General features: G+C 43.4%; 1 protein-coding gene across 2 annotated transcripts in view; it reads left to right on the forward strand.

Annotated features, from left to right (window-relative positions):
- Nucleotides 1–26,294, forward strand: part of wwox (WW domain containing oxidoreductase) — a 177,486-nt gene that overhangs the window by 142,577 nt on the left and 8,615 nt on the right. Inside the window, exon 9 of one of the 2 annotated variants that reach the window (XM_053685888.1) lies at nucleotides 21,387–22,053. The exons of the other annotated variant lie outside the window; for it this stretch is intronic. Within the exon in view, the coding sequence (XP_053541863.1) occupies nucleotides 21,387–21,413 (27 nt within the window). The 3' untranslated portion in view covers nucleotides 21,414–22,053. Of the gene's footprint in view, nucleotides 1–21,386; nucleotides 22,054–26,294 lie in introns of those variants that run through there. 2 annotated transcript variants of the gene reach the window in all.

A 26,294-nucleotide genomic window follows, 5' to 3' on the forward strand; every position in this document is an offset into this window, starting at 1 on the left:
TGGTACAGAGAGAGACAGTGATAGAGAGAGAGACAGTGGTAGAGAGAGAGACAGTGGTAGAGAGAGAGACAGTGGTAGAGAGAGAAAGACAGTGATGGAGAGAGAGAGAGAGAGACAATGATAGAGAGAGAGCGAGAGAGAGCGAGAAAGAGAGAGACAGTGGTAGAGAGAGAGACAGTGGTAGAGAGAGAGACAGTGATAGAGAGAGAGTGATAGAGAGAGAGAGAGACAGACAGTGATGGAGAGAGAGACAGTGATAGAGAGAGAGAGAGACAGTGAGAGAGAGAGACAGTGATAGAGAGAGAGAGACAGTGATAGAGAGAGAGAGAGAGACAGTGAGAGAGAGAGACAGTGATAGAGAGAGAGAGACAGTGATAGAGAGAGAGAGACAGTGATGGAGAGAGAGAGAGAGACAATGATAGAGAGAGAGCGAGAAAGAGAGAGACAGTGATAGAGAGAGACAGTGATAGAGAGAGAGAGAGAGACAGTGATAGAGAGAGAGAGAGACAGTGATAGAGAGAGAGACAGTGATAGAGAGAGAGAGAGAGAGAGAGAGACAGTGATAGAGAGAGACAGTGAGAGAGAGAGAGAGAGAGAGAGAGAGAGAGACAGTGATAGAGAGAGAGAGAGAGACAGTGATAGAGAGAGACAGTGATAGAGAGAGAGAGACAGTGGTAGAGAGAGAGAGACAGTGATAGACAGAGAGACAGTGATAGAGAGAGAGAGACAGTGGTAGAGAGAGAGAGAGAGAGACAGTGATGGAGAGAGAGAGAGACAGTGGTAGAGAGAGAGAGAGAGACAGTGGTAGAGAGAGAGACAGTGGTAGAGAGAGAGAGACAGTGATAGAGAGAGAGAGAGAGACAGTGGTAGAGAGAGAGACAGTGATAGAGAGAGACAGTGATAGAGAGAGAGAGAGACAGTGGTAGAGAGAGAGACAGTGGTAGAGAGAGAGACAGTGATAGAGAGAGACAGTGATAGAGAGAGAGAGACAGTGATAGAGAGAGACAGTGATAGAGAGAGAGAGAGAGAGAGAGACAGTGATAGAGAGAGACAGTGATAGAGAGAGAGAGAGAGAGAGAGACAGTGATAGAGAGAGAGAGAGAGAGAGAATGAATGAATGTGCATGCAGTTGTCTTCCTTTTCCAACACATGTATGCTAGTAAATGAAGTCATCTAACTCGAAACACCGGGCACTGGCACCATTAATGAGCACAACAGTGGACCATGCTGGACAGGCCTGGGTACATACCCACACACACACACACACACACACACACACACACACTCTCTCACACAGAGAGAAACCCCTCCTCTCAACTACATATGCTCACACACCTGGTCCACATCGTTACCTGTTTACAAATGACCAGCAATTTTCTGCTTGGTTCAGCAGCAACTGTTCCTCCTCCCTGGTGCTATCATTAGGGTGTGAGAGCTCATGTTTGGTTATTATGCTTGTCTCTAGTGTTTTGTCTCTCTTGTTTTGTACACATAATCATGGCCTTCCTCTCCCTCTCTGGCACCTTTTCTGCTAAATTATGCACTCTGGGCCAGATTGCTCCAACCCAGCATTTGCATGCTCTATTTGGATTTGTTGTTTTATGGCATTCATTGTTTTATTAACCCGTGTGTAGTATTCCCATTTGTAATCCTCTATCTGGACGAGTCTCAGGCTAATTGAAATCCAGAGCAGCGAGGCTGTTTCTGACTCTCAGTTCGTATTCTCACTGCAGCTCATACAGATATTGCGCTCACAGCGTCATGTACGCTTCCCGTGTGTGACTGCTCTCTTTGAGGCGTCTCTGTGCTGCGTGCCTGGCTGCAGAGCTAACAGGGACAGCGCTGTTTTGGCCTTCGCCTTCGCGGCACTCAGTGATGCGTGGGGGGTGGTGGAGGCCGCGTGATATATGGGCACAGAAAACAGGAACTGCTGAAGGTTGAAAGGGCACAACAACTTCATCACAATGTATAAGTGAGAGCTGTCAAACCAAAGTGGAGTTTATGTTGAACACAGAGATTGTGTGTGTTGTAATATATCAAGCAATTTTTGTAATGAACCCACTCACAACACAGCACGGTCAATGTCAGGACGACCGCCAAAGCCCGAGACGCTTCGGATCTGAAGACGACGAGTGAGTTTAACGTCTCTTACTTAACGAACGCAGTGCATGCGTATCTTTTTATACTAACCAGACAGGATATTCCATGCAGACAGACATGTTCGCTTCACCTTTAACATCTAGTTTTCGCTTGCATTTGTGTTTCTGCTGTTAAGGTCTCGTTCTCTAGACAGATTTCTGTGTCTGCGTTTCCGCTTAACGTTTGCAGCGCTTGCAAATTAAACACCCAACTTATGCAAATGACACGATCCGCTAATGCCGGAGTACTAAATAAGAAAGTAAATCAGATTGCATTCTAAAATGTTGAACTCTGCGGCAGCTCGCTGCTGTTTTAAACATAGATCCAATTAGTTCATAATGCAAATTCCAGCTAATTGCTTTTCCATTTCATTGCATGCAAGGCTTGCAAGCAACACTTTGACGTTATTTGCACATCTGCGTAATTCATGGTGACGAATCTTTAATCTTTCCGAATTCGAAGTTTATCGCGAAAGACTAACGGAAAACAACACGTGCGGCTTTTAACGCGGGTGTGTTTCACGGCGTTCAGTCTAAGTGACGTTCTCCACCTGAACTCCATGAGACAGAAGTAGTATCACCGCTGCAGGGAGTCATAAACACTCGTTTTATACTTGCCCGTCATGAGACGCGTGTTTTATTTGTTAAGCCTTTCGCCGAGTGCCTTTGCGTTCATATTTCCAACACAAGGGAAGGGGGACATAGCTTGTCAATTTCAGGATAATGATCTTGCTGTGAAGGTGCAGGGCTGAAGATTTATGCCAGAAATTAGGCAAATGTGATCAACTAGGCCTCCAGTTAATCTTCCGCGGCCTGACCATGTCCGCCTTTATCTGCAGGCATAATTAAAGACAACTGCTCATCTGACAGAGCATCGAGGCCCCACTGGAATGATACTGGGGGGCTACGTCTGCACCCCTGTCACTGTGATAGATGTTTATGTGGTGGCACGCAGGATGAGAAGATTGTTTTAAACAGGTACACATTTAAGATCCCCGTGTGATTGGTTAGGGCCATTTGACTGATTAGATGTATACCGTGCTTTGAAAACTAATATTAGCTCATTTATTAGGCTCAACTTGGGCCCAGTCCGTCATCCAACATGTTTTTAAAAATGTGCCGAGAGGCCCGGACCCTCACCGTCAGTTTATATATCACCTACACACACTTCTGTAATACACCTCCACACAGTCATGTATCTGAAACATTTCAACTAACATTAGATTTCTGCTAAATTACTGCAGCCTAATTTGAGTGAATGGGATCTTTTTTGACAGTAACTTTAAGTGGCTATTTATTTGACCTTTTTTAATATTGAGAGAGGTTGGAGAAGCGCGTCCTTTTTCCCTCCCATTGCTTCAGAATGGCCGGCCTTCCACTTTCCTGCATGACAGACTCGGGCAGTTATGTCAGCATAAAATGTGCAGGCTGTTTGGCGTGTGAGAAATGATAATAGTGTGCCTTTTAAGTGGTGTATCTCCCAAGAGCATAATGAAAACTCTGTTTTAACGCAGACCAAAGAAATGGAGCTGGTGGGGAAACTGGGTAGTGGCAGAAGGGCACACCTCCAGTTCCTCAGATTCTGCTTATTGCTTTAGATGCTTGTTTCGACTAGGGCGATATGATGATATCATATTAACATCATGATGCCCTTTCCAGAGTACTGCGGGTATGTTCAGGTGTCCGTGCTTTAGTACTCACAGTAACACAGTAACCGTTCGAGTCTGTTTCGTATCAGCTGTATCTGCTTCACTCGTTCGGATTTGTTCAACGCTAACTACAACAATTTTAGAACGTGAATATTATAACACAATACCAAATGTATTTGTTTTACGGATGTATCTTACATCGTACTACATTGAACAACCACTTCATTAGGAACACCTTTGTACACGCACGTTCGTGCAGTCCGATCAGCCAATCATGTGGCAGCAGCTCAGCGCGTAAAATCATGCAGATACAGGTCAAGAGCTTTAGAGTTTCCAGTTACATAGGAGATGAGTAGTTTTGTATGATTGCCTGTGGAAAAAGGTTGAGATAAATGAGTTGTTGAGATATGGCAACACCATGCAGTAAAGGGTCAATGTTTACATTAAACATCAGAAGGGGAGAAAAACGGGTTTAACTGCGGCATGATTGCTGGTGCCCGGAAGGCCGGTTTGAGTATTTCAGAAATTGCTGAACTCCTGGGATTTTCACAGACTGCAGTCTCTAGAGTTTACACAGAATGGTGCGAAAAACAAAAACCACCCGGCGAGAGGCAGCTCTGCTGGCAGAAACACCTTGCTGATGAGGCAGTGGCTTAGCGGTTAAGGCTCTGGGTTACTGATCGATAGGTCGGGGGTTCCAGCCCCCAGCGTTGGGCCGTGAGCGAGACCCTTAACCCTCTCTGCTCCATGGTCGACCCTGCATGGCTTTGACCCCAACTTCCTGGCATGTGAAGAATAGAATTGCACTGTACTGTAATATATAGGTGGCCAATAAAGACTCACTATCCTTATGAGAGAGATCAGAGACTCAATAAAGACTCATTATCCTTATGAGCGAGAGGAGGTTCGAGCTGTCAATAAGGCCACGTTAATTCGCACAACACATCAAACCTTGAGGACGATGGGTTACAACAGCAAAAGTCCACATCAGGTTCCAATCCTGTCTGCCAAGAGCAAGAATCTGAGGCTACAGTGGGCACTGACTCAGCAAAACTGAACAGCTGAAAACTGGAAAAAGACCAGACGATGTCCATGTTCAGTGAACCTGTGCCCACTGTAGCTCTTCACCTGTATGTGTATGATTGTATGCATTGCTCTGCTACCACACGATTGGCTGGTTGGATTATTGGATGAACATCAGTACACTAGCAATTAGTGTACTGATGTTCCTAGTAAAGTGGTTACACAGTGAGTATATATATAATACTATAATACAGTCTCCACTTTTCATAAATCCAGTCTGCAGTATGCTGCGTCTGTGGCAGGCTGATGTGCTCGACGGAGCCGTAAAACCTGTGGACCATTTAAACACTTCATTTATCAGAGTACAAATCTGTGCATTTGTATTCTGATAAATCTGAGAACGTAATGGCTCGCTTTCCATTACAGACTAACTACAAGCACACTCTACCTTCTCACCAGCACGTCAGAGGCTTTCTCCTACATGCCAACGCTAAACTATAATACAGCATCAGCCGTGCGTGTCAAGTGTGAGAGACTTGGTGAGGTAAAATCTCATCAGCTAAGTTCTGTGAGTGCAGAGTTCTTCCTCTTCAGACAAAATACATTGCCATTATACACTCAAAACAGTTAGGGATTGAGACATCAGCAGGTGTGTGCGTGTGTGTGTGTGTGGGGCCGTCTGGGTAGTAGGAGCAGCAGTGTGTAATGTGCCTGATAGACAAACAGTCTGTGGTGATGAGAGACTGAAGATGGAGCAGCTGGAGGCGTTTGGTGCGAGTCGTTTATTAAAAGTGACACTGAGGCTCAGAGTCAGGAATGTTGAGGCATTCTCTGATTGAGGCATAGAGGCTGTCTCTCTGGACATGTCTCTCTCTCTCTCTCTCTCTCTCTCACACACACACACACACACACACACACACACACACACACACACACACACACACACACACACACACACACACCATCACCATATCAATGCAGCATTATCAAAAACAACTGCTTAGCATGTTTGCCTCGACAGATGTGCTGTATGTGTAGGTGTGTACGAGAGACCGTGTGTGTGTAGATGTGCAGGACGTGTATGTGTAGGTGTGTACGAGAGACCGTGTGTGTGTAGATGTGCAGGACGTGTAGGTGTGTACGAGAGACCGTGTGTGTACAGATGTGCAGGACGTGTATGTGTAGGTGTGTACGAGAGACCGTGTGTGTGCAGGACGTGTAGGTGTGTACGAGAGACAGTGTGTGTGCAGGACGTGTAGGTGTGTACGAGAGACAGTGTGTGTGCAGGACGTGTAGGTGTGTACGAGAGACAGTGTGTGTGCAGATGTGCAGGACGTGTAGGTGTGTACGAGAGACAGTGTGTGTGCAGGACGTGTAGGTGTGTACGAGAGACAGTGTGTGTGCAGGACGTGTAGGTGTGTACGAGAGACAGTGTGTGTGCAGATGTGCAGGACGTGTAGGTGTGTACGAGAGACCGTGTGTGTGCAGGACGTGTAGGTGTGTACGAGAGACAGCGTGTGTGCAGGACGTGTAGGTGTGTACGAGAGACAGTGTGTGTGCAGGACGCGTAGGTGTGTACGAGAGACAGTGTGTGTGCAGGACGTGTAGGTGTGTACGAGAGACAGTGTGTGTGCAGGACGTGTAGGTGTGTACGAGAGACAGTGTGTGTGCAGGACGTGTAGGTGTGTACGAGAGACAGTGTGTGTGCAGGACGTGTAGGTGTGTACGAGAGACAGTGTGTGTGCAGATGTGCAGGACGTGTAGGTGTGTACGAGAGACCGTGTGTGTGCAGGACGTGTAGGTGTGTACGAGAGACAGCGTGTGTGCAGGACGTGTAGGTGTGTACGAGAGACAGCGTGTGTGCAGGACGTGTAGGTGTGTACGAGAGACAGCGTGTGTGCAGGACGTGTAGGTGTGTACGAGAGACAGTGTGTGTGCAGGACGTGTAGGTGTGTACGAGAGACAGTGTGTGTGCAGGACGTGTAGGTGTGTACGAGAGACAGTGTGTGTGCAGGACGTGTAGGTGTGTACGAGAGACAGTGTGTGTGCAGGACGTGTAGGTGTGTACGAGAGACAGTGTGTGTGCAGGACGTGTAGGTGTGTACGAGAGACAGTGTGTGTGCAGGACGTGTAGGTGTGTACGAGAGACAGTGTGTGTGCAGGACGTGTAGGTGTGTACGAGAGACAGTGTGTGTGCAGGACGTGTATGTGTAGGTGTGTACGAGAGACAGTGTGTGCATGTACATGCATGTGTGCTGCATGTTAACACTTAGACTGACGTAGTGTTAATCGATAGAAAATAGCTGAAGGACTATTTGGTATGTGCCTCATGTATGGCTTTATTTTGTGATGTGGACGAGCCAGGGCTGTGATTATCCACTGCCATACCATGTGCAGGTTTGTTCTGGGTTCACAGATTTATACAGAAGCAGAAAGTAAGCTGTGTGTATTTCAGACAAAAGGATAGGAAAGTTTAATTGGTCCCCACAAGTTGAAAGTTTAATTGGTCCCCACAAAGAAAACGGCGTTTTTTTGCACAAAAATTGCAGCTTTTATTTCTTTATTTTTTCAATTAAAAGAGCCAAAAGGTTTCCTGTAGGTTACTGAGCTCAGGGTTAGAATGTAAGGGTTGGAATGAGCTATTTTAATAATTATCTGAATCCTCAGAAGGATTTGTACAGTGTGTGCATGTATCTGTGCTTGTGTGTGTGTGTGTGCGCACACGTGCAAGTGTCTGTGCGTGTATGTTTGTGCATGTGTGCGTGTTTGCGTGCGTGTGTCTGCGTACATGTATGTGTGCATGCCTGTGTGTGCACGTGTTTGTGCATGTGTACGTGTTTGTATGTGAGTTTGTGTGTGTATGTGTGCGTGTGTGTGTACGTATGTGGGTACGTGTGTGTACCTGTGTGTGTACGTGTGTGTGTGTGTGGGTGTGTGTATGAGAGAACCTAACTGCTGGAGGGTGTGTGTTGATATTGGCAAGGGCTATGAGCTGTGTGATTATAATAATTAAGCCATTTTGGAGTGTCTCCCCCCCCCTCTCTCTTTCTCTCTCTCTCTCCCTCTATCTCTCTCTTTCTCTCTCTCTCTCTCTCCCTCTCTCTCTCTCTCTCTCTCCCCCTCCCTCTCTCTATCTCTCTCTCTCCCTCTATCTCTCTCTCTCTCCCTCCGTCTCTCTCTCTCTCCCTCTATCTCTCTCCTCCCTCTCTCTCCCTCTATCTCTCTCTATCTCTCTCCTCCCTCTCTCTCCCTCTGTCTCTCTCTTTCTCTCTCTCTCTCTCTATCTCCCTCTCTCTCTTTCTCTCTCTCTCTCTCTCTCTCTCTCTCTCTCTCTCTCTCTCTCTATCTCCCTCTCTCTCTTTCTCTCTCTCTCTCTCTCTCTCTCTCTCTCTCTCTCTCTCTCTCTATCTCCCTCTCTCTCTTTCTCTCTCCGTCTCTCTCTCTCTCTGTGTGTGTTTTCATTTGAGACACACTGGGATGTACGGTAGTACAGGAATTGAATGAAAGGCAGTGAATGCACTATGTACCTGTGTAAGTGTAAGGGTAAAAGACTACACGTGTTCCTCATCTCCACCAGTCCGCGAGTCCTGTGTGTATCTGCACTTCATCAGCTCAGAAATGAATCAAATTAACCTCAAACCCACAGACAGTCAAGAGCAAATGAAAGGAAGAGGGAGAGATTATGCAGAGAGAGATGAAGGAAGCCAATATGGACTTTTTTCCTCTTATCTAAAAGTTTTTTTTAATTTATATATATATATATATATAATTGCAGATAATGTGCATAATATGTCATTTATTCATTATGGAGCAGGAGTGAGGGAGGGAGAGGGGCTGGCAGTGTGCTGACTGGAGCTCTGCCTCTTCTCCTCTCTCATCTCTTATCTTCGTGACATTGCAATAGCAGAGTTTTACAGCCCGGAGTAATAGGATAACGCACAGCGCCGCCTGATCGGCCCATCACGGGTACACTTACATTTCCACCTCTTTAACCACGGAGAATTTTGCTTTAAGCATGTCTCACACCTGGCCTGGGAGAGGAGCTTTTGGGGGAAGATCATGTGGGTTGATGTGTTGATCGTTTCACTTTTTGGCTTATATAAATCACGAGTGTTCAACCTGTTGATTGAAGCTTTGGCATTGACCTTACAGTTATGAAAAAAAAAAGCAGATATGTTGGATTAAACACACACACTCTGTGTCTCTCTCCGTATCTCCGTTGCTCTCTCGCGTTCTCTCCCTTTCTCTTCCTTTCTTTGCTTTCATCCATCTCTCTTGTGGAGAGAAGGAGGTTCTGATGGATGAATGGCATGGCACAGGGTCATTCCTCACTCAGCCCCTCCTCTCTCTGTGTATCACTCACAACCCAGACAGAGCGAGAGGAACTGAGAGAGCGAGACCGAGAGAGAGCGTGTGAGTGCGGGACAGTGATGGATATGTGCAGGACGCTGAATAAGAGGACTGTAAAGTCACCGATAGTCTGAATGAATTTGGGAGTCCGTGTCCCGTAACATATCCTTAGATTTAAGCCATGCTAGAGTAGCAAATCAATCAGACATGAACATGCTTTACAGAATACAAGCAGGACCTCTGCTCTGTTGCACCCAGAGCTTAAAGGAATATTCCAGAGGTCTTTAACCTAATCTCTAACCGGCGCATCTGTCGCGTTCGGGTAATGACCAGAGACATGAATTTCAACTGAGGAAGGAGCGGAATATCTTCGGTTTTTGGTTTCGACTTCCGCTGCAAGTGTATGTTTTGAGTAAATACGTTTTCCGTCGTCTTGATACAGGGAAATATTTCTAATTACACTTCTCTTACAAATGTGCAAGATAGAGATTAGGGTTGGAAGCATTCTTTCAATCGAGACCTGTCCCAAAAAGTGTGGAAAAAAGAATTGCATGTGTTTGCATGTATGTGTGCTCATGTGTGTGTGTGTGTGTGAGAGAGAGAGACAGAGAGCGAAAGGCAGAAGAAAGAGAGAGAGAAGGGCTCTAATGACTTCACAGGCCATTAGTCTCTCTGTGTGCTCTGTCACACCTCATTATCCACACACACACACACACACACACACACACACACACACTACCGGAGCAGCAGGCTGGAACACAAAATTCACACAGCTACAATCTCAAGTCTTACTCTCACCCTTCTATATAAGAGTGTGAGATGGAGAGGTCAGGAGGTCATGCGCGTGCTCATTCGTCTAGTCAAATTCTCTAATCGAGTTTGCTTTGCAGTAAAGCATCATAATACTGTCCATTTTAACCTGTGTATTTGCTCCCTCTTAGTTTTTTCCTTTTGTGTATCTACACTTCCACCCTTGCGGCGAGTAACACTTTAATAGGGCTAAGGCGAGCGAACTCGCCAGTGAATCGGCTCACCGAGCGCACTACGCTCGTGCTACATCAATTGCGTTAAGTGCAAGGGCCATTTTATTACCGCCGTTAAACATGCCTTAGCAATTTCTGACAAACAACAAATATCTAAAGTTAATCCATCAAGAAACTATAAACAAATGAACAGGGAGGGAGGGAAGGCGGGGGGGATTCATGACTCGTGTGGCCATGGAGCGTGATTATTTGTGTGTTCTGGTGCCGCGTGTACTCCCAGCCCTGCCCTGAGCTACACGGCATCCATTAAGCGCTTCTGTAAACAGTGGGCCCGGGTGGACTCGGCAGCATGCGCCTTTTAAAAAATATGATAGTTTCTGCTGCGTTCGGTGCGACCTTCCACAGCCCAGCGGGGTAATGTAATCATGGGCAGGCAAGCACGCCTGTCAAAGGCATGTAAACTGGATAATAAATGCAGGCAACATTAACATGTCTAATGCTTCACGTGCATATAGATAACCGGGCCCACAATCGCTGTTATGTTATGCTCTCAAATAGGTGTGAGTTTGTGTATGTATAATGAATGGTTTATAGATAGTCCATAAATGGTTTACAATATTTTTAATGTGTAATATTTTGTTTGTACAATTATTTTCAGAAGAAAGCGTGTACGTAAAAGGTAGATTCGTTTTTTAAAATTTGATTGTGATTATTATTTTTTCACAGGTAAATATGTTTGCCACCCAGATTGAGAATAAATTGTCTGTGTTAAAGAGAGAGAGAGAGAGAGAGAGAGAGAGAGCGAGAGCAGGCCAAGGCACAAAACAACTGATCTTCTAGTTACGGTTAATTTTCCATCAATAACAGGAACTGTAGCCATGATTTCAGCAACTGCATCATCATTGTTAAAGGAAAAGTCCACTTTAAAACACAATATTATGTTCACATCATATTTGTGAGGTGGTGCTAATCCTTGTGCTAATTTGTTTGTAGCTGTATTTTCTTAACTCCTCTGATGCTACTCTGATGTTTCAAACATAACGATTAATGGTCAGGTTTTGCCGTCAGCTCCTAAAAACAAAAGAGGACGAGCTTCTTTTCTCACTCTCGCCATTTTCCAACAACATTCAGCATCATCCATCCATTTTCTGTACCGCTTATCCTTCACAGGGTCGCGGGGAGCCTGGAACCCATCCTAGGGAGCTTGGGGCACAGGGTGGGAGGCACCCTGTATGGGGTGCCAACCCATCACAGTACACAGTACAAATCTCACACACATTCACACACACTATGAACAATTTGGAAATGCCAGTCAACGCGTGTTTTGGGGGGAGGAATCCGGAGTACTTGGAGGAAACCTCTGAAGCATGGAGAGAACATTGGATTGGATTGGAACATGGATTCGAACCCCCAACCCCAGAGGTGCGAGGCAAACGTGCTAACCATTAAGCAACGTGCCCCGCCCCTATTCACATTCATATTAATGATAAATCCATTGAAGATATAAGGGGACACAACCAGCGCTGGACTCCCACATCCAGAATGCAGTGCAGCTATACGACACAGTTATTCAGCTTAGTTTAGGTGCTGTTGATCAAGGATGGTGCTTTTAGCATGAAGCTTTGGAACCTGTTCTGTTCAAGCAGATTAAAGGACTAAAGCGTTGCCGCATTGTTCTCTTTAGGTAGAGATGGAGTGAGGGTTCAGGCACACCGAGACCAGTAACGATGGGTAGCTGATTGGCTTTGTGGGTAATATAGGAAACCGTCAACCAAAGTTAAACTAGACCCAACATGTAGATATAAAAAAAACAAAAAAAAAACACTAAAATGTAGTTAATTATAAAATAAATCTTGGATATAATTGATGAAGTTGTTCAGGAGAGATTTGTGGTTTAAGGTCAGCATGGAAGAAGTGCTCAAATGAACATTTGTTGGGGTTTTTTGAGCAACAATTTTATATTCACAACAAAACTGTATAAATGTGTCACTAAAATATTTGTTTTTACAAGAAAATTCGTTTAAAAGCCCCACAGTGAAGAAACTACATTTTAGATTTTCATATTGACTGATTGTGGATGACAGTAGGGGTAGAGGAAAATAATATTGTAAGAATATTCTGAATGCACTAGAAACATAAAATCCTGCTCCATATAATCAGAAATTGAAAGTGTTTGCTGCTCCGCTGCTGTACTGTAGAATTATTTTGTTCTGGGACAGGTTTAGAGAAATGTTTTTTACAGGACAGGCAGAACTCAAAGACAAGACTTATTTGATGTTTGTTTGTTTTTTTGTCTGTATATTTTTTGGTGTTTGTATGTGTATCATGTTGTGTGACACACACACATATATATATATATATATTATGTGAGTGTGTGTACAATGTATGTAACCAATCAGCAACAAGCACTGCTCCAAGCCCCACCTCTCAGTACCATTAGGTCTTGTTGGAACCTGTCTTGTGTAGCTAACAGTGCTGTGGAAAAGACCCATAGAGTAAATATGTGCTGTGTGCTGAGGATATATCAGTTGTGCTCTGAGGCTTAATGATAGCACAGTGGTTTTTCTGGGACGTGTGTGTGTGTGTGTGTTGCTTCTGACCATTGCTGTATAACACTGAGAAAAATCTTTTCTGACAAATACTGTGCCTTTTTAGTATTGTTCATAAGTCACAGACAGACACACACACACACACCCTCACTCCTGAGCGCATTGTTATAGCAGAAGCAGCAGCCGATATGTTCTGATCCTCACCTTTCTGTTTTCCTGCCATCATGTTTCAGAAAGTTGAGTGTTAGAGCAATGCCTGGTCCCCCTGCACTATTCACACAACATATTCAAATCTAATTATACAGAATCTATCTGTCTCTCCTGATATTGTGAGTGTGTGTGTGTGCGTGTGCATGCAGGCGCTCTGTGTGATGGAGAGTAGGCGGCAGAGGTGAGGGTGTAATTGTGAGGTAAAGGCGGAGCTTTGACAGTGATTACTGCCGTTAATTGGAGGGAAAGGGCAGCTGGAGGTGGGAGGTTTACCATCAAGCCGAGGCAGTTTTAATGAGTTTGTTTAGGGGGAGGTGAATGAAGACTAAGGCTGAGAGTGAGACAGCAAACAAATCTCCCTACTTAATTTTTCTACCCTGATGAGGTGATGCTTGTGGTCCATAAAAACACTAATGAAATCAGGATCAAAGACACTGGTTCAACACCATTCCTTATGTGCAATATATACTGTATGCTCTTCACTTCTTTCCTCTCTCCTGGGCTCTTTCAGTCCTGAAAGGGCTTCTCCAGACCCCACTTCCATGCCCTTCTCTGAAGTGTCTGAGTTATTAGTTCCTCAGATTTACATTTCTGCACTGTAATAAGGCCGAGGTTGACCTGCCTTACCTTGGGCCATGAATGGTAATGTGGTGAGGTGTGGTGAGGGATGGCGTGAGGAGAGGTCACTCTGAGCCTGAGGGGACATTGAGAACAGGGTTAAGGCACACACTAATGGGCTTTTCCTGGTCGCCACTCAACTCTAAAGAGGAATGAACGTACTGAAAAATCCTATTTATGTCCCGTTCTGTCCAAAGACTCCAATTTACACACAGAGGGCATTCAGTGAATTATGTGTGTTATTGTGGGATTGTGCTGTTTGTAATGTTGCCCCATAGCTTTTGACTAGATCAGAAGCCCAGAAGCAGTACAGACATATTTAAAAAAAAACAAAAAACAAAAAAACAACATTGTAAAAACAAAACAAAAAATCTTTTCTTTAACATTTACAAAACAGCAACAATGAATTTAACAAGGAAGCCACTGGTGAAAAATATATATTTGAATGTTGAAGTAGTCAGTGATGATATCAATGGTACGCTCAGAAAAGATATTATAACGTATCGCAGTTGTGACATTACATCATATTTCCTACCTCTACTTTTTACTCAGAAACACTAACAGGAGCTTAGTCATTTGGCATTGGATAAGTTGTTGACATGATCTGCCAGGACATTTAAAGTCTGTTATTACCAGATATTTATTCCTCCACCACCTAGTTTTCAGATTCCTCTCCCATCTGTCCGACATTGAATGTTTGTAGGATTTATATGGAATTTTCAGTGTAACCAGCACATGAACTGATTTGATTTTAGAATTGATCAGGGCCAAGGTCACAGCAAGGTCAAATGTCATAGATAGTTTTGCTTCAATAGCTTCCTTCCTGTTTGAAGTATGAGAGTATTTGAGGCATACAAATGACTAATGATTAGGACTAGACGGTACTGTTTACTGCGAGTTTATTAGTAATACCTCATCACAGCTAAGCATTATGCATCATAATAATATCTTGGACAAATTGTGATACAGTATTTTTGCCATATTTGCAACAGCTAGTAGCAAATCAGCCAAGTTCCAAGTTCTTCCTCAGATTAACCAACAAACCTCACCTTGGCTTTCTCCTTTAGTCTGTTCTCAGAGCTCTCATCCTTTATTATGCTGATCAGAGCTCAGGAACTTTTTTTTCCCATCCCAATCCATTACTAATAACCTCTAAAGAAGCTGATGAAACTCCTGAACAAACTCTTCACACTTCATGCCTCTACACACGAGTCATGTCAGATGAGGGCCCATTGAATTTCAGGGTCGTATCTGATTTGTTTCTGTTAGACTGACAGTGCTCTTATACTCCATTTGTCGTTTTAAAGAGTACAAACTACCTGATCATTAGGCCAGCAGTGATTGTTATTAATGCTGCCGTGAAAGGGCAGATGATGTGCTTTGATATGAGCTGATGAAAGCGTAGAGAGTTCCTCTGGGACTGGCTGTCTGGATCTTGTCTGGATGACGAGGGCCTGCTGGAGGGCCTGGGCTAAACCCATCAAACTATTCATATTAAGGCGGGCTAAAGTGTGGAAGTCCATGTCAGTTTGCATGACCTGCAACAGCACTGAAACACTTTAGGGAAAGACTTGAGATGACAAAAGAGGAAGTCAAATTCTTTACATTCGGGATTCTTAATTTACAAAGAACAAAAGACCAAGAGACTGGAACATAAAAAAAAAAAAATGCACCTGATAAATATTTTTCAGGTTTAAGATTTTATTTAATTTACAAGCACAGATAAAAACATGTTTCCACACACCGTTCTTACTGACTACGTTTACATGGACAGCAGTAATCTAATTATTGACCTCACTCTGATTAAGATAATATTGTGATTAAGGTGTTTACATGAGTTGCTTTTAGAATACTCCTGTCATGTACCCATTTTACATGTTATAGATCATAATTAGTTTAACAGCCCGTGTCATTACATCACCGTGCCAGGCCGTCCCTCCAGAATTTCACGTATCAACATACAGTTGGTCTTCGTTATGGTACCGTATACAGTTTTGGGTGTTTTTATTAAATTTTTTATGAACGTTTTAAGTGCAGTTAATTATTTGTAATGCTGTATGTGCTAATAGACAACTGCTTGAAGCCGTGGGCTACGTCCCAAACCACGTACTTACCGTCTATATAGTAGCCGTGATGCATGTATTTTTCCCCACTACAGGCCTATAGTAGGCAAGTGTGCGGTTTGGGACGCAGCCGAACTCTCTTGTACGCCGTAAAACTGCCGTGTGTGATCGTGTCCTGTCACAAAATGCGGTGAAAACTCTCACACGACGTTCATAATGTGATTAAGGTGTTCACATGTCTGTAATACACGTCCATAATGCGACTAAAAGCGGAGTACTCCACCTGTCTTAATTCCATTATTGTTTTCTTCGAGTATGACAATCAGATTAAGATAATTAAAAATTGCTGTTTACATGGTAGTTTCTTAATCAAAGTATGGTCTTAATCAGGTTAAGAGTGGATTATTGTTGTCCATGTAAACGCACTGACTATGAGGTATAAAAACCTGCTTTCTCACACACACTTCTTATTTGTGAGACGATCACTGTACGTATGCCAGTTCCCTCTGTAGCTCCTGTCCCTCTGCTTTCATTTCACTGTGTTAATAAGAACAAGGATTGGGTACAATCTGAAAGGTTGCTCTCTGAATACATTCCTCAGTATTAATAATGCAAAGTGTTTTTAATGAAGGAATACATTTTCTCTCCTGTGCTTAATCTTGGTATTAAGGTGAGGGCTGTTCTATCTAATGGTGGCTATAAAGGCATAGAAAGGTCACGGTGCTAATAGACTAATCTCAGTTATATGTGGCACTTTGCAAAACCTTTCAACGCAAACCACATGCTTTTCTCACAGGCCCACCATACCATACCAAACCTGGTGAAATGAAGAGATCTGAACACCTGCTTTCAAGGAAGCAATAGTATTTAGCACTTCTAATATAATAATACTGTATAGTGTTCTTTACAATCCCCTCTGAAACTACTGGAACAGCAAGGCCAAATCTTTATTTTCAAGTCTTCAGACTGAAGACATTTGGGTTTGAGATCAAAAGATGGATATGAGAAGAGAGTTTATAATTTCATCTTTTATTTCCTGGTATTTATGTGTAGATGTGTTAAACAACATGGGATTTAGCACATTTTGTATCAGAGCACCCAATTTGTAGGAAGCAGAAAATATTGGAACACGTGACTGACGGGTGTTTCTTGTTACCCAGGTGTGTCCTGATAGATTGATTGATAAACAATGAATAGCTCTGAACATCTACTCTGGGTTTTAGCCTTCAGTTTCACCTGTGAAGACTGCATGTGTTGTCAAAAGGGATAAGCCAACATGAAGATCAGCGAGCTGTCTAAGGGAGAAAAGCAAGCCATTTTGAAGCTGAGAAAAGAGGGAAAGTCCATCAGCATTAGTATTGCACAAACATTGGGCATAGCCAGTGCAATAATTTGGAACAGGCTTGATACAGTTATTGCAAGCAAGGGATATGCCACCTAATATTAAGTGGTGTTTACTTTAAATAACTTCAAGACTAATGTTTTTTTTTTTCCTTTTGTTGTTACTTTTGTTCACCTAAGAAGTGCGTGGTCTGATACAAAAGCTTATATGTTTTATGTTGTTTAACACATCTAGATGTAAATACAAGGAAACAAAAGCTGAAATCCTAAACTCCCATCTCAAACCCAGACGTCTTTGGTGTATAGCGCGAACAAATTAATTGGCCTTGCCGTTCCAATAGTTTCAGAAGGGACTATGTATTAACCTTACCATCTAAGTGTAGGGATTATTGAAGTGTACAGAGTACGTCGTTCTTGCATTAGATCTAAAAGCTGCCGACGTACTAGATAATTTGGCTAATTGCTAAAAAAAAAGTAGAGAGTAATAACTATGGAAAAGCATTTATTCTGTTACCTAATGCAGGTAAATAATTAGTTATTGTGATATAAGCCTACAATCCATGTGGACCGCTCAAAAAGTTAACAATAGTTTACTCATTTAATTGTTTTATATATTTTGATGGAAGTAGACCTGGCTTGATGGAACTTTATGCTTTAATGTCTCTTTGAGGTTCACTGGTTTTGGTGTAGGTACTCCTACCAATGTTAATACTTCTATTAACTTTTTCTTACTCTGTTCAGTACTTTGGTCAGCTTTGCGGTGTTTAAATGTGCCATATAAATAAAATTTACTTACTTATTAATAAATTCGTAGGCGTATGATTTTAAGAAGCATATTTTTCTTAGTTCAAAGCTTTAGATAATGCAATATGGAATAGGCATGCACTGTGCTATCTGTGTATTACTTCATTTCCTATACTTTTAATACAAAGTGAATACTGTTAGAGTATCTGATTTGACTTTGGCTAAAACAGTATCAAGTACGGAAGAAAAAAAAAAAAGGAAAAGTACAGTAAAAAGAAAGTTCATCTGAACAGCTTTCCATTCATTTCTAACTGTGAGGTAAATGCACGTGAGGTACACGTAAAGAGTAATTTCCATATTCACCATGCCGAAGTATAACATAAAGCAAACTGCTGCTCAATAAAACAGGGGAACAGCGTCTATAGTAAAATAGTAGAATGAGAATACAAGCACATTTGTTTCGAGTATGAATTCTGAATAAGTTACTTCATGTATTATAACGAAATACATTACTCAATACATTTTTTGAACATCAGAAACCTTTTCAGAGAATTCTGCGCGACCCTGCGGCTCACGCGTGTTGAAGTTGAAAGGCACACTGCAATCTGATATCCTCAGAAACATTTGTGCTTAATGTGTCAATGCTGCATTCAAACACCTCAAACACGCAAGTGTGAGCGTTCGTGTAGCGGAGGAGGAGATTTTATCAGAAACACCTGCACAAACCAGTAGATCTCAGTGTTGTCACTCATGGTTATAAGATTCTGGTGCTTTTGAAAGTTTGCTTTGATTTGCTCCACTACACTACTGTACTACTCCAACACACTCATGCAAGATGAAATGGGGTTTTCTTCATCCCGGTATTTTAATACTACACCTCTTAATAAATATACACTACTGTACAAAAGTGCAACAATCAGAGTCTCCAGAAGAACTCCCCAGATTCTCCAATTTCCTTTAAAAAACTGCACATGTACCTGAGACCTGAAGGTTGCCACATGAAATACTGACCTTCATCAATATTGATCTTTTGTGCCTTTAATAGATGTTGATTTACACTAAATAACATCATGTTTATGAGACTAAACCTGTCTCGTGAACACACGGGGGTTTATATACTGTAGTTCTGCTAGTCCGGGGCAGCGAGGGCGGCGTATAACGAATGACTCTCTTAATTAATTAATTCTCACACCTGATCTTAATGAGCTGTGACTTCAGGCTGCGGCTGCTGACGGCTGTAACTAATTAAGTTCATCCACCCAATTCACAATCACTTTCACTTCAATGCCACATGCACACCTCCACTGTCTCTTCTTCTGGCTCTCTGCAGGCTGAGTGGGAGGGACTGAGACACACAGACAGATGGAAAGAACATTCTCTTACTTCTCCTACACGTACTCGGGGTTTTTTGTTTGTTTGTTTGTTTGTTTGTTTTTCACTGATTATAGGCTTGACGTTTCTATAAAAAAAAAAAAAAAGGAAAGATTTGAATGCTTCATTCCTTTGTGGCCCAGTTTACCTGTGTGTGTGTGTGTGTGTGTGTGTGTGTGTGTGTGTGTGTGTGTGTGTGTGAGGTGACATGTATATGGATATATGCATTCATTTGTGTTTGTTTGTGAATGTGTGGTTGAGGGAGGAGTTAAAGAGGGGAGGGGGGGGGGGGTAGCGAGCACCCTAGGGGTTGGCACTGAAGGTGACTCCCTTAGCAGTAACCTTGAGAGAGGGAGAGGTTGAAAAGACGAGAGAGAGAGAGAGAAAGTTTATTAAAATGAATTTGAGGAGAGGGGCAGTGGCTGACAGCAGCATAATTAAATGTGGAGTGTCAGCAGTAATGCATGGCACGCGGCAGGAGTGTGTGAGGGCGTGCGTGTAAGTGTGTGAGGAGGCCAGACTTGACGGCTCAGGGGTCAGCAGGCCAGCAGGAGCAGATAAGGACAAAGCAGTGTCTGGCCCCTGTCTCTAGTGGAGACAGACGTTTATGTATGTGTGCGCACACATATATGTACTTTGACTGTGTCAAAACGGATTGTGCTTTACTGTAGATTAAAGCCTGCTGAATTTCCTCGGCTTTTGTCCTTTTCAGTTTGAACTGAAAACCGAGACATTGTTGTGTCGAATACCGAGCTCTGATTGGGTTTATGCATGGGATTCATTCCTGTGATGCTCAAATGACCAGTAAACTGCAGTCCATAATTGAAGCTAGGCAAGTGTGCGGATCATCCCTCTGTCTCTCTGTCTGAGGGGTGAACGAGCTCATGGCTCATTGAGTTCAGGCGTTGATCCATGTGGCCATTGTAGTTTATGTTCCTCGCCCTCCCCCTCTCTCTTTCAGTCTAATTCTGATTAGGTGCTCACCAATCTTTAGACTGATCTCAGTCCGTTCGGTTACTTCATCCGTTTTTATTCCATTGCTTTACTTCTGTGCTTGAGCTGTAATTTAAAAAACACCACCACCACCACTTTCCTGACCCTAGACAAAAATACAAAAAAACAAACAATCAAACAAAAAACATAGCTACTTATGTATACGTCATGCACTGATACGTCATGCACACATCTCGGGTCTCGGCGGAAATGTTCGAGCTCTCAGCAGGTTCTTGTTTATGGGAAGTTGAGGAGGCTGGACATCTCCACATTTATTTCATTATCTAATAAAACCTGTATTAGAGGAGAGGAGCACTCTTTTCCAAACCTCACACTGAGCTGTTACACCAGGAAGGACACAAAATAACAACCAACATAGTGCCGTGTGTGTGTGTGTGTGTGTAAAGGTAGAAAGAGAGACATTTGTGTGCTGGGACAAGTAATATACATTTAATTCACTCTTCGTCTCTCTGTGTGGCTGTGTTTTAATATGAATAATAAACAAAAGGTTGAGAGTAAATTCTATATCAAATTTAGCCTCTGGGCTTTTTGCCCTTGGTTCCCTTTCACCCACTCTAGCCAGTGTATGCTGTCTACTCTAAATGCAAAGCTATTTCCTCTAGAATTGGTTAATCCCACGACAGGCTGGTCTCTGCTCTTTACGGACTGCCCGGACTCGCTGCCAGCCCCCTCATTACTCTCAGGGATAAAAGCGCTAAGCAGCACGACAAGCTCGGCTAGTCACGCAGGATCACTCTGTCAGAGCAGGGTGCGCACCGCTACCGCTCCTCACCCTGCAACAAATAGCGAACCCCAGAGAGAGGGAGCAAATGTGCAAGGGGTCATAACTCAGCCCCCCACGCTCCGTTCACTCGTTCCATTATTACCTTCCCTAGCAAGGTCACACTAATCAACTCAATTACCAGTCCTCTCAGACATTTTCATAATGTTTTCTGCTAGTTGCTCTCCTGTGAAAATGACACAGTCTTGGCAAATTAATATCATTACTATTTGCGCTTAATGGTGCAGTGATACTTTTTTTATTTAAGATCGAGTCTTGCCAACGACCTTAAGCATTACAGTGGCTTGGGGGGAGGTGTGTGTGTGTGTGTGTGTGTGTGGATGGGGTGAGTTGCAGTGGCGAGAGAACGCAAGTGAGCACAAAGCCAAAAGGGAATGAACAGTAATCAAGAACCTGCGAAGTTTTACTGCTTAGTGTTTTGATTTTAAATAATGCACTGGTATTTATTATAATACAGGCTGTCCCAAAAGTCTCCATACACAGGGGAAATTAACACTGGTCTTCAAAAAGTTTTCATACTTAGTTTACATTATATATATGGGTTTTTTTCAGGTAGCCTTTAAGAACGCCTTTGACTGAAGAAGAGCGTATTGAAATCATTCTCACGGCCGGATCGGGAAGCTGCCGCAAGGTCGCGATGGACTTGAACAGGAAACATGGGAAACACATCACACACGACACTGCTGCCAAACTTAATAACACATTCAAAAAGACCGGAAGTGTTGCGGACCGACCGAGAAGAAGTGGACGTCCACCAACCAATACATAGTCCTCTATGTTTGGAGACTTTTGGGACACCCTGTAGAGTGCTAAATAAACAAATCAATCAAACTTTTATTATACATCTTATAGAATCTATCATTGAAATATTAATGCATACGATCCTGAGCTCAGGATTGTGACTGCAGAGTTTCGCATGTTCCTTTGCAGGTTTCCTTCAGGTTCTCTGGTTTCCTCTTATTTGCCACAAACATGTCAGGAAGTGGATTGTCTATAGATAAATTGACCTTTGATGTGTGTGTGTGTGTGGACGTGATGGACTGGTGACTGTTCCAGGGTTTATTCCTGTTATAAAGTGAAAGTGAATGTTTGAACTGATTAATTAGGCAAAGATTTTGTATACTTTAGTTCGAATTTGTTCTCTTACAGCTGTAGTACACACACTTATGGCCCGTGTTCATACTGTATTATGAGCTTTAAATATTTGAAAATGTAATACCTTTAAACAATATCTTACAAGCAAGACTGAGATGTTCTGAACATCGGCACGGCTGTGACCGGGCCATAGGCACGAGGAAATCACAGCCGTGCCGATGTTCAGTATAACAGCACGTTGGCCGGTGTGCGAGTATTCCTTTTATCACAACAGTTTCATGAATAAAAAAAGTGATATTGAGTAAGTGGCATTTCAGACACAATATGCCCAAATAATTGGTTTATTTTTGCCGAAGAAGCCACTCTGAAAGCCCGTCAGTAAGCTGGCTAGCTAGCTCCCAATGATTTGTACATTCCCGTTAAAGGTGCATCTGGTTAACTTGGCTTCCTTTCTTCCTTCTCATCTCCCTCTGACAAGCATTTAGTATTTTAGCTCAGCAGATATATTCCGGAAAAATGTATGGTTTGCCGTGTCCGCTGATGATGTCGATCACACTGCTGTAGTAATAGTGTCAGTGGGACTGTCGCTAGAATGGGGATTTTACAGTGATACAAGTTTACTTTTCAACACTTTACTTAATTATAGTTAATGTGAGATATTTCAATTCGGTGTACAGTGAATTTCTGTTACTGGATTAGATTGGGGGAGCACGTTTGCCTCACACCTCCAGGGTTGGGGGTTCGAATCCCACCTCCACCCTGTGTGTGGAGTTTGCTTGTTCTCTCTGTGCTTCGGGGGGAACCCTCTTCCTCTGGGTACTCCGGTTTCCTCCGCCAGTTCAGACCTGCGTTATAGGTTTATTGGCATTTCCAAATTATCTCGTGTGTGTGTGTGTGTGTGTGTGTGTGTGTGTGCGTGTGTGATTGTGCCCCATCCAGGGTGTTCCCCGCCTTGTGCCCTGAGTTCCCCTGGGATAGGTTCCAGGCTCCCCCACAACCCTATGTAGGATAATCGGTATAGAAAATGGATGGGAGGCTTAGATTGAATTTAATGCTGGGTGCAAGCATTTATTGGTGCACTTAAAAAAAAAATCATAGTACATTTATTACGTGATAGAAAAAAGTGGTCAAGATGTCAGTTTAACTTTTTAGTAGTCTGCTGTTCAGTTTCACAAAACTTCATTTCCTAGAGCAGTCAAGTGACTTGTGTGTGTGTGTGTGTGTGTGTATGTGCACCCTTTGACAGACTTTTTGCTCTCGGTTTGGAGTCATTAGAGTGATAATGGCTTTATTATAGGAGACACCCCGTGAGCCCCACTAATGAGAGATTTTGGAGTGTGTGTGACTGAAGGAATTTTTCAAGACAGCGATTGTGGTCTCCCAGTATAGGAGCCTTTTGAGACCAATTAGAGTGGCAGGTACTGTAAAGAAGCTCACACCTGTCTCTGGCCTTATTATTCCAGCAGTGTGTACAGGGATAGGCTGATTAACCCGGCAGCGCAGGTTTGGGATAGGTTGACTTTAGCTAGAATAGCACTCTGAGCTACTGTATTAACTCACCATAACCCCATTATAAAGCCATCAGAGCCTGGTCAAATCCAAAGCCTCTACTCCAGCGCTTGGAAATATCTGTACAGGTGTATTGTATGTGTGCGTCGCTGAATAGCACTATGCTTATCTCACCTGGCTCTTCCTTCAAGGTCACACGACGTTCAATCCGCTTCTCCGCGCTGTGAGGCCCTTGCGTCACTCTCTTTCTCATAGGGTTACAATATTCTAAGGATTGGCTTTTATTGAGGCCAAAACCACGCAGCGAATACCGGAGCTGGCTCCTTTTCTCCGAGACCCCTTTTATTCTAGCAGGCCACTCTCATTACTGTGAGCAGAAATGAATAAGGTTAAATAGCTGCAATTTTTTTCCTCCTTCAAAGATCTTTGAGCACGGAAGAGCGTACGCCCAATAAACCCACACCCCTCTCATGTTTTATTCAAGCTCTTTTATATTAGAACATGGGGTGCTAGAGCTGCGTTAAAAAGAGCTCTAAGCCGATTTTCATGTTCAGAAAAGCCTTTTTAAATCTCATCCCCATGCACGAATTCTCCTCTTTTTACAACCACCTTTTAATGAATAGATGTCCAATAAGGGCTTTTATTGTCTTAGCATATGTTGCTTTTATTAGGTGAAAATAATTACGTTCTTCGGATCACCTCGGAAGTCCTTTCAGAAGATAAAAATGAGATAGTTTCACAGTGACTGCACAAGTCCTTCTTAGTTGGGTCGTTTTCCCCATGGGTGCTTCATGTCCTAGCACCCCCTTCTCTTTCACACACACACACACACACACACACACATACATTAACCCCTCCCCATTGATTCTTCACACAATCATACCCCCACCTCCTCTATTTTCATCCCAACCTGAAGTGTGACAGGAGCCACTTGGCAACTGACACTCACTTGATCTTATCACGCAGAAAGAGAGAGAGAGTGTGTGTGTGTGTGTGTGTGTGTGTGTGTGTGTGTGTGTGTGTTTATGTGTATGGGGATGGGTCTTTTGACTGATAAATGATTGTCACTTGAACATTGTTTATTCCCACATCCACCGTGGCGGTCAGGTTGTGTCCTTTTTCTATTCAAGCTGTACACTTTTTTGTCTCCTTTGTTAATTTTAGGACAGAGTGCTGGCGTCAAGCAACACCGCTCTTCCCTTCCCATCCTCTTCTCCTTGAAACAAAACAATCGGAATGAACCTCTGCAGGCAGGGTTTCTCTAGATATGTTTAATTCTTATTTCTTTCCTTTCTCAGTACCCTACTTTGTGCGCTCTTTGTCCTGATTGTTGTGATGTGTTAGCCTCACACTTTTGCGGTTGTATATAAACTAATATATGCTGAAACACACTCACTGCCGCGGCCCCGGGTTCGATTCCCGGTCAGGGAACCGACCCCACACTCTGGAGGGCTGCACAAACGAATGCACTCTCGAGTGCCAGTCCCAAGCCCGGAAAATGGAGAGGCATGCGCCAAGGAGGCCATCCAGCATAAAACTTCTGCCAGAATCAAAAATACGCAGACTTATTATTATTATTATTATTATTATTATTATTATTATCCATCCATTTTCTGTACTGCTTATCCTACACATGATCGCAGGGAAGCCTGGAGCCTATCCCAGGGAAATCAGGGATCAAACACCTTGAACGGGGTGCCAACCCATTGCAGGGTGCAATTGTACACACACACCCCCATTCACACACTACAGAGAATTTAGAGATACTAATCAGCCTACCGTGCATGTCTTTGGACTGGGGAGGAAACCGGCGTACCCAGAGGAAAGCACAGGGAGAACATGCAAACTCCTCACACACAGGGTGGAGGCAGGAATCGAACCACCAACCCCAGAGGTGCGAGGCAAATGTGTTAAGCACTAAGCCACCGTACCCCCGTTATTTTATTATTATTATATATATTATTATTATTATCAGTGGTAGTAGTAGTAGTTTGTGTATTTGTTTTATCATCATTCTTCCCGAGCCTAGCTAGAGCTTTAGGCTGGTGGCTTCCTGTGCAGTGTTTTGTGCGGTCCACCTTTCGAACATGAACATTATTACTCAGTCTTGAGTAAGTGGGAATGGGCCATGTGCACACACTCCAGCATCGGTGGTATTAGACTCAGGGGAGAAGGAGAGCCTTTTCCTTTTCCATTACACACAGGCCTGTGCCATAATGAAGGCGATTTTAAATAGGATTTAATGCATGTTGTGGGGCAAGGTCCTGCTACCTTATGGCTCTGACTGAACAATACAAGAGTGTAATCATGAAGGTTCATTTAGTGCTACTCTTTTACACACATTGATCATCCCCTCTTCCGTTTGTCTGTTGCGTAGAGAGAAAAATGGACAGAGGTCAGAGCGGAAGCACACACTTCCATTTCTCAGTTTACACAGCATCCATATGTGGCCTAAATCCTGCACTGTTGAGTACATTTTACTTTAAGCCATCTTCAAATGAAAAAACACTGGTCACCCAACCTTTCTTCTTCCTGTTAGTAACAGAAGTAGACACACGATATGGCCAAAAGTATGTGGACGCCTGACCATGACACCCATATGTGCTTGTTGGTCCTCCTTTGCCGTTATAATAACCTCCACTCTTCTGTGAAGGCTTTCCATTAGATTTTGCAGCATGGCTGTGGGGATTTGGATTGGGGATTCAGCCACGAGAACATTAGTGAGGAGGCCTGGGGTGCAGTCGGCATTTCTGTTCATCCCAAAGGTCTTCAGCGGGGTTGAGGTCAATACTCTTGAGTTCTTCGACACCATCCTTAGCAAACCATGTCTGTATGGAGCTCGCTTTGTGCACAGGG

The sequence above is a fragment of the Ictalurus punctatus genome, chromosome 14 (genome assembly GCF_001660625.3).
Source record: "Ictalurus punctatus breed USDA103 chromosome 14, Coco_2.0, whole genome shotgun sequence".
Classification (NCBI taxonomy): domain Eukaryota; kingdom Metazoa; phylum Chordata; class Actinopteri; order Siluriformes; family Ictaluridae; genus Ictalurus; species Ictalurus punctatus.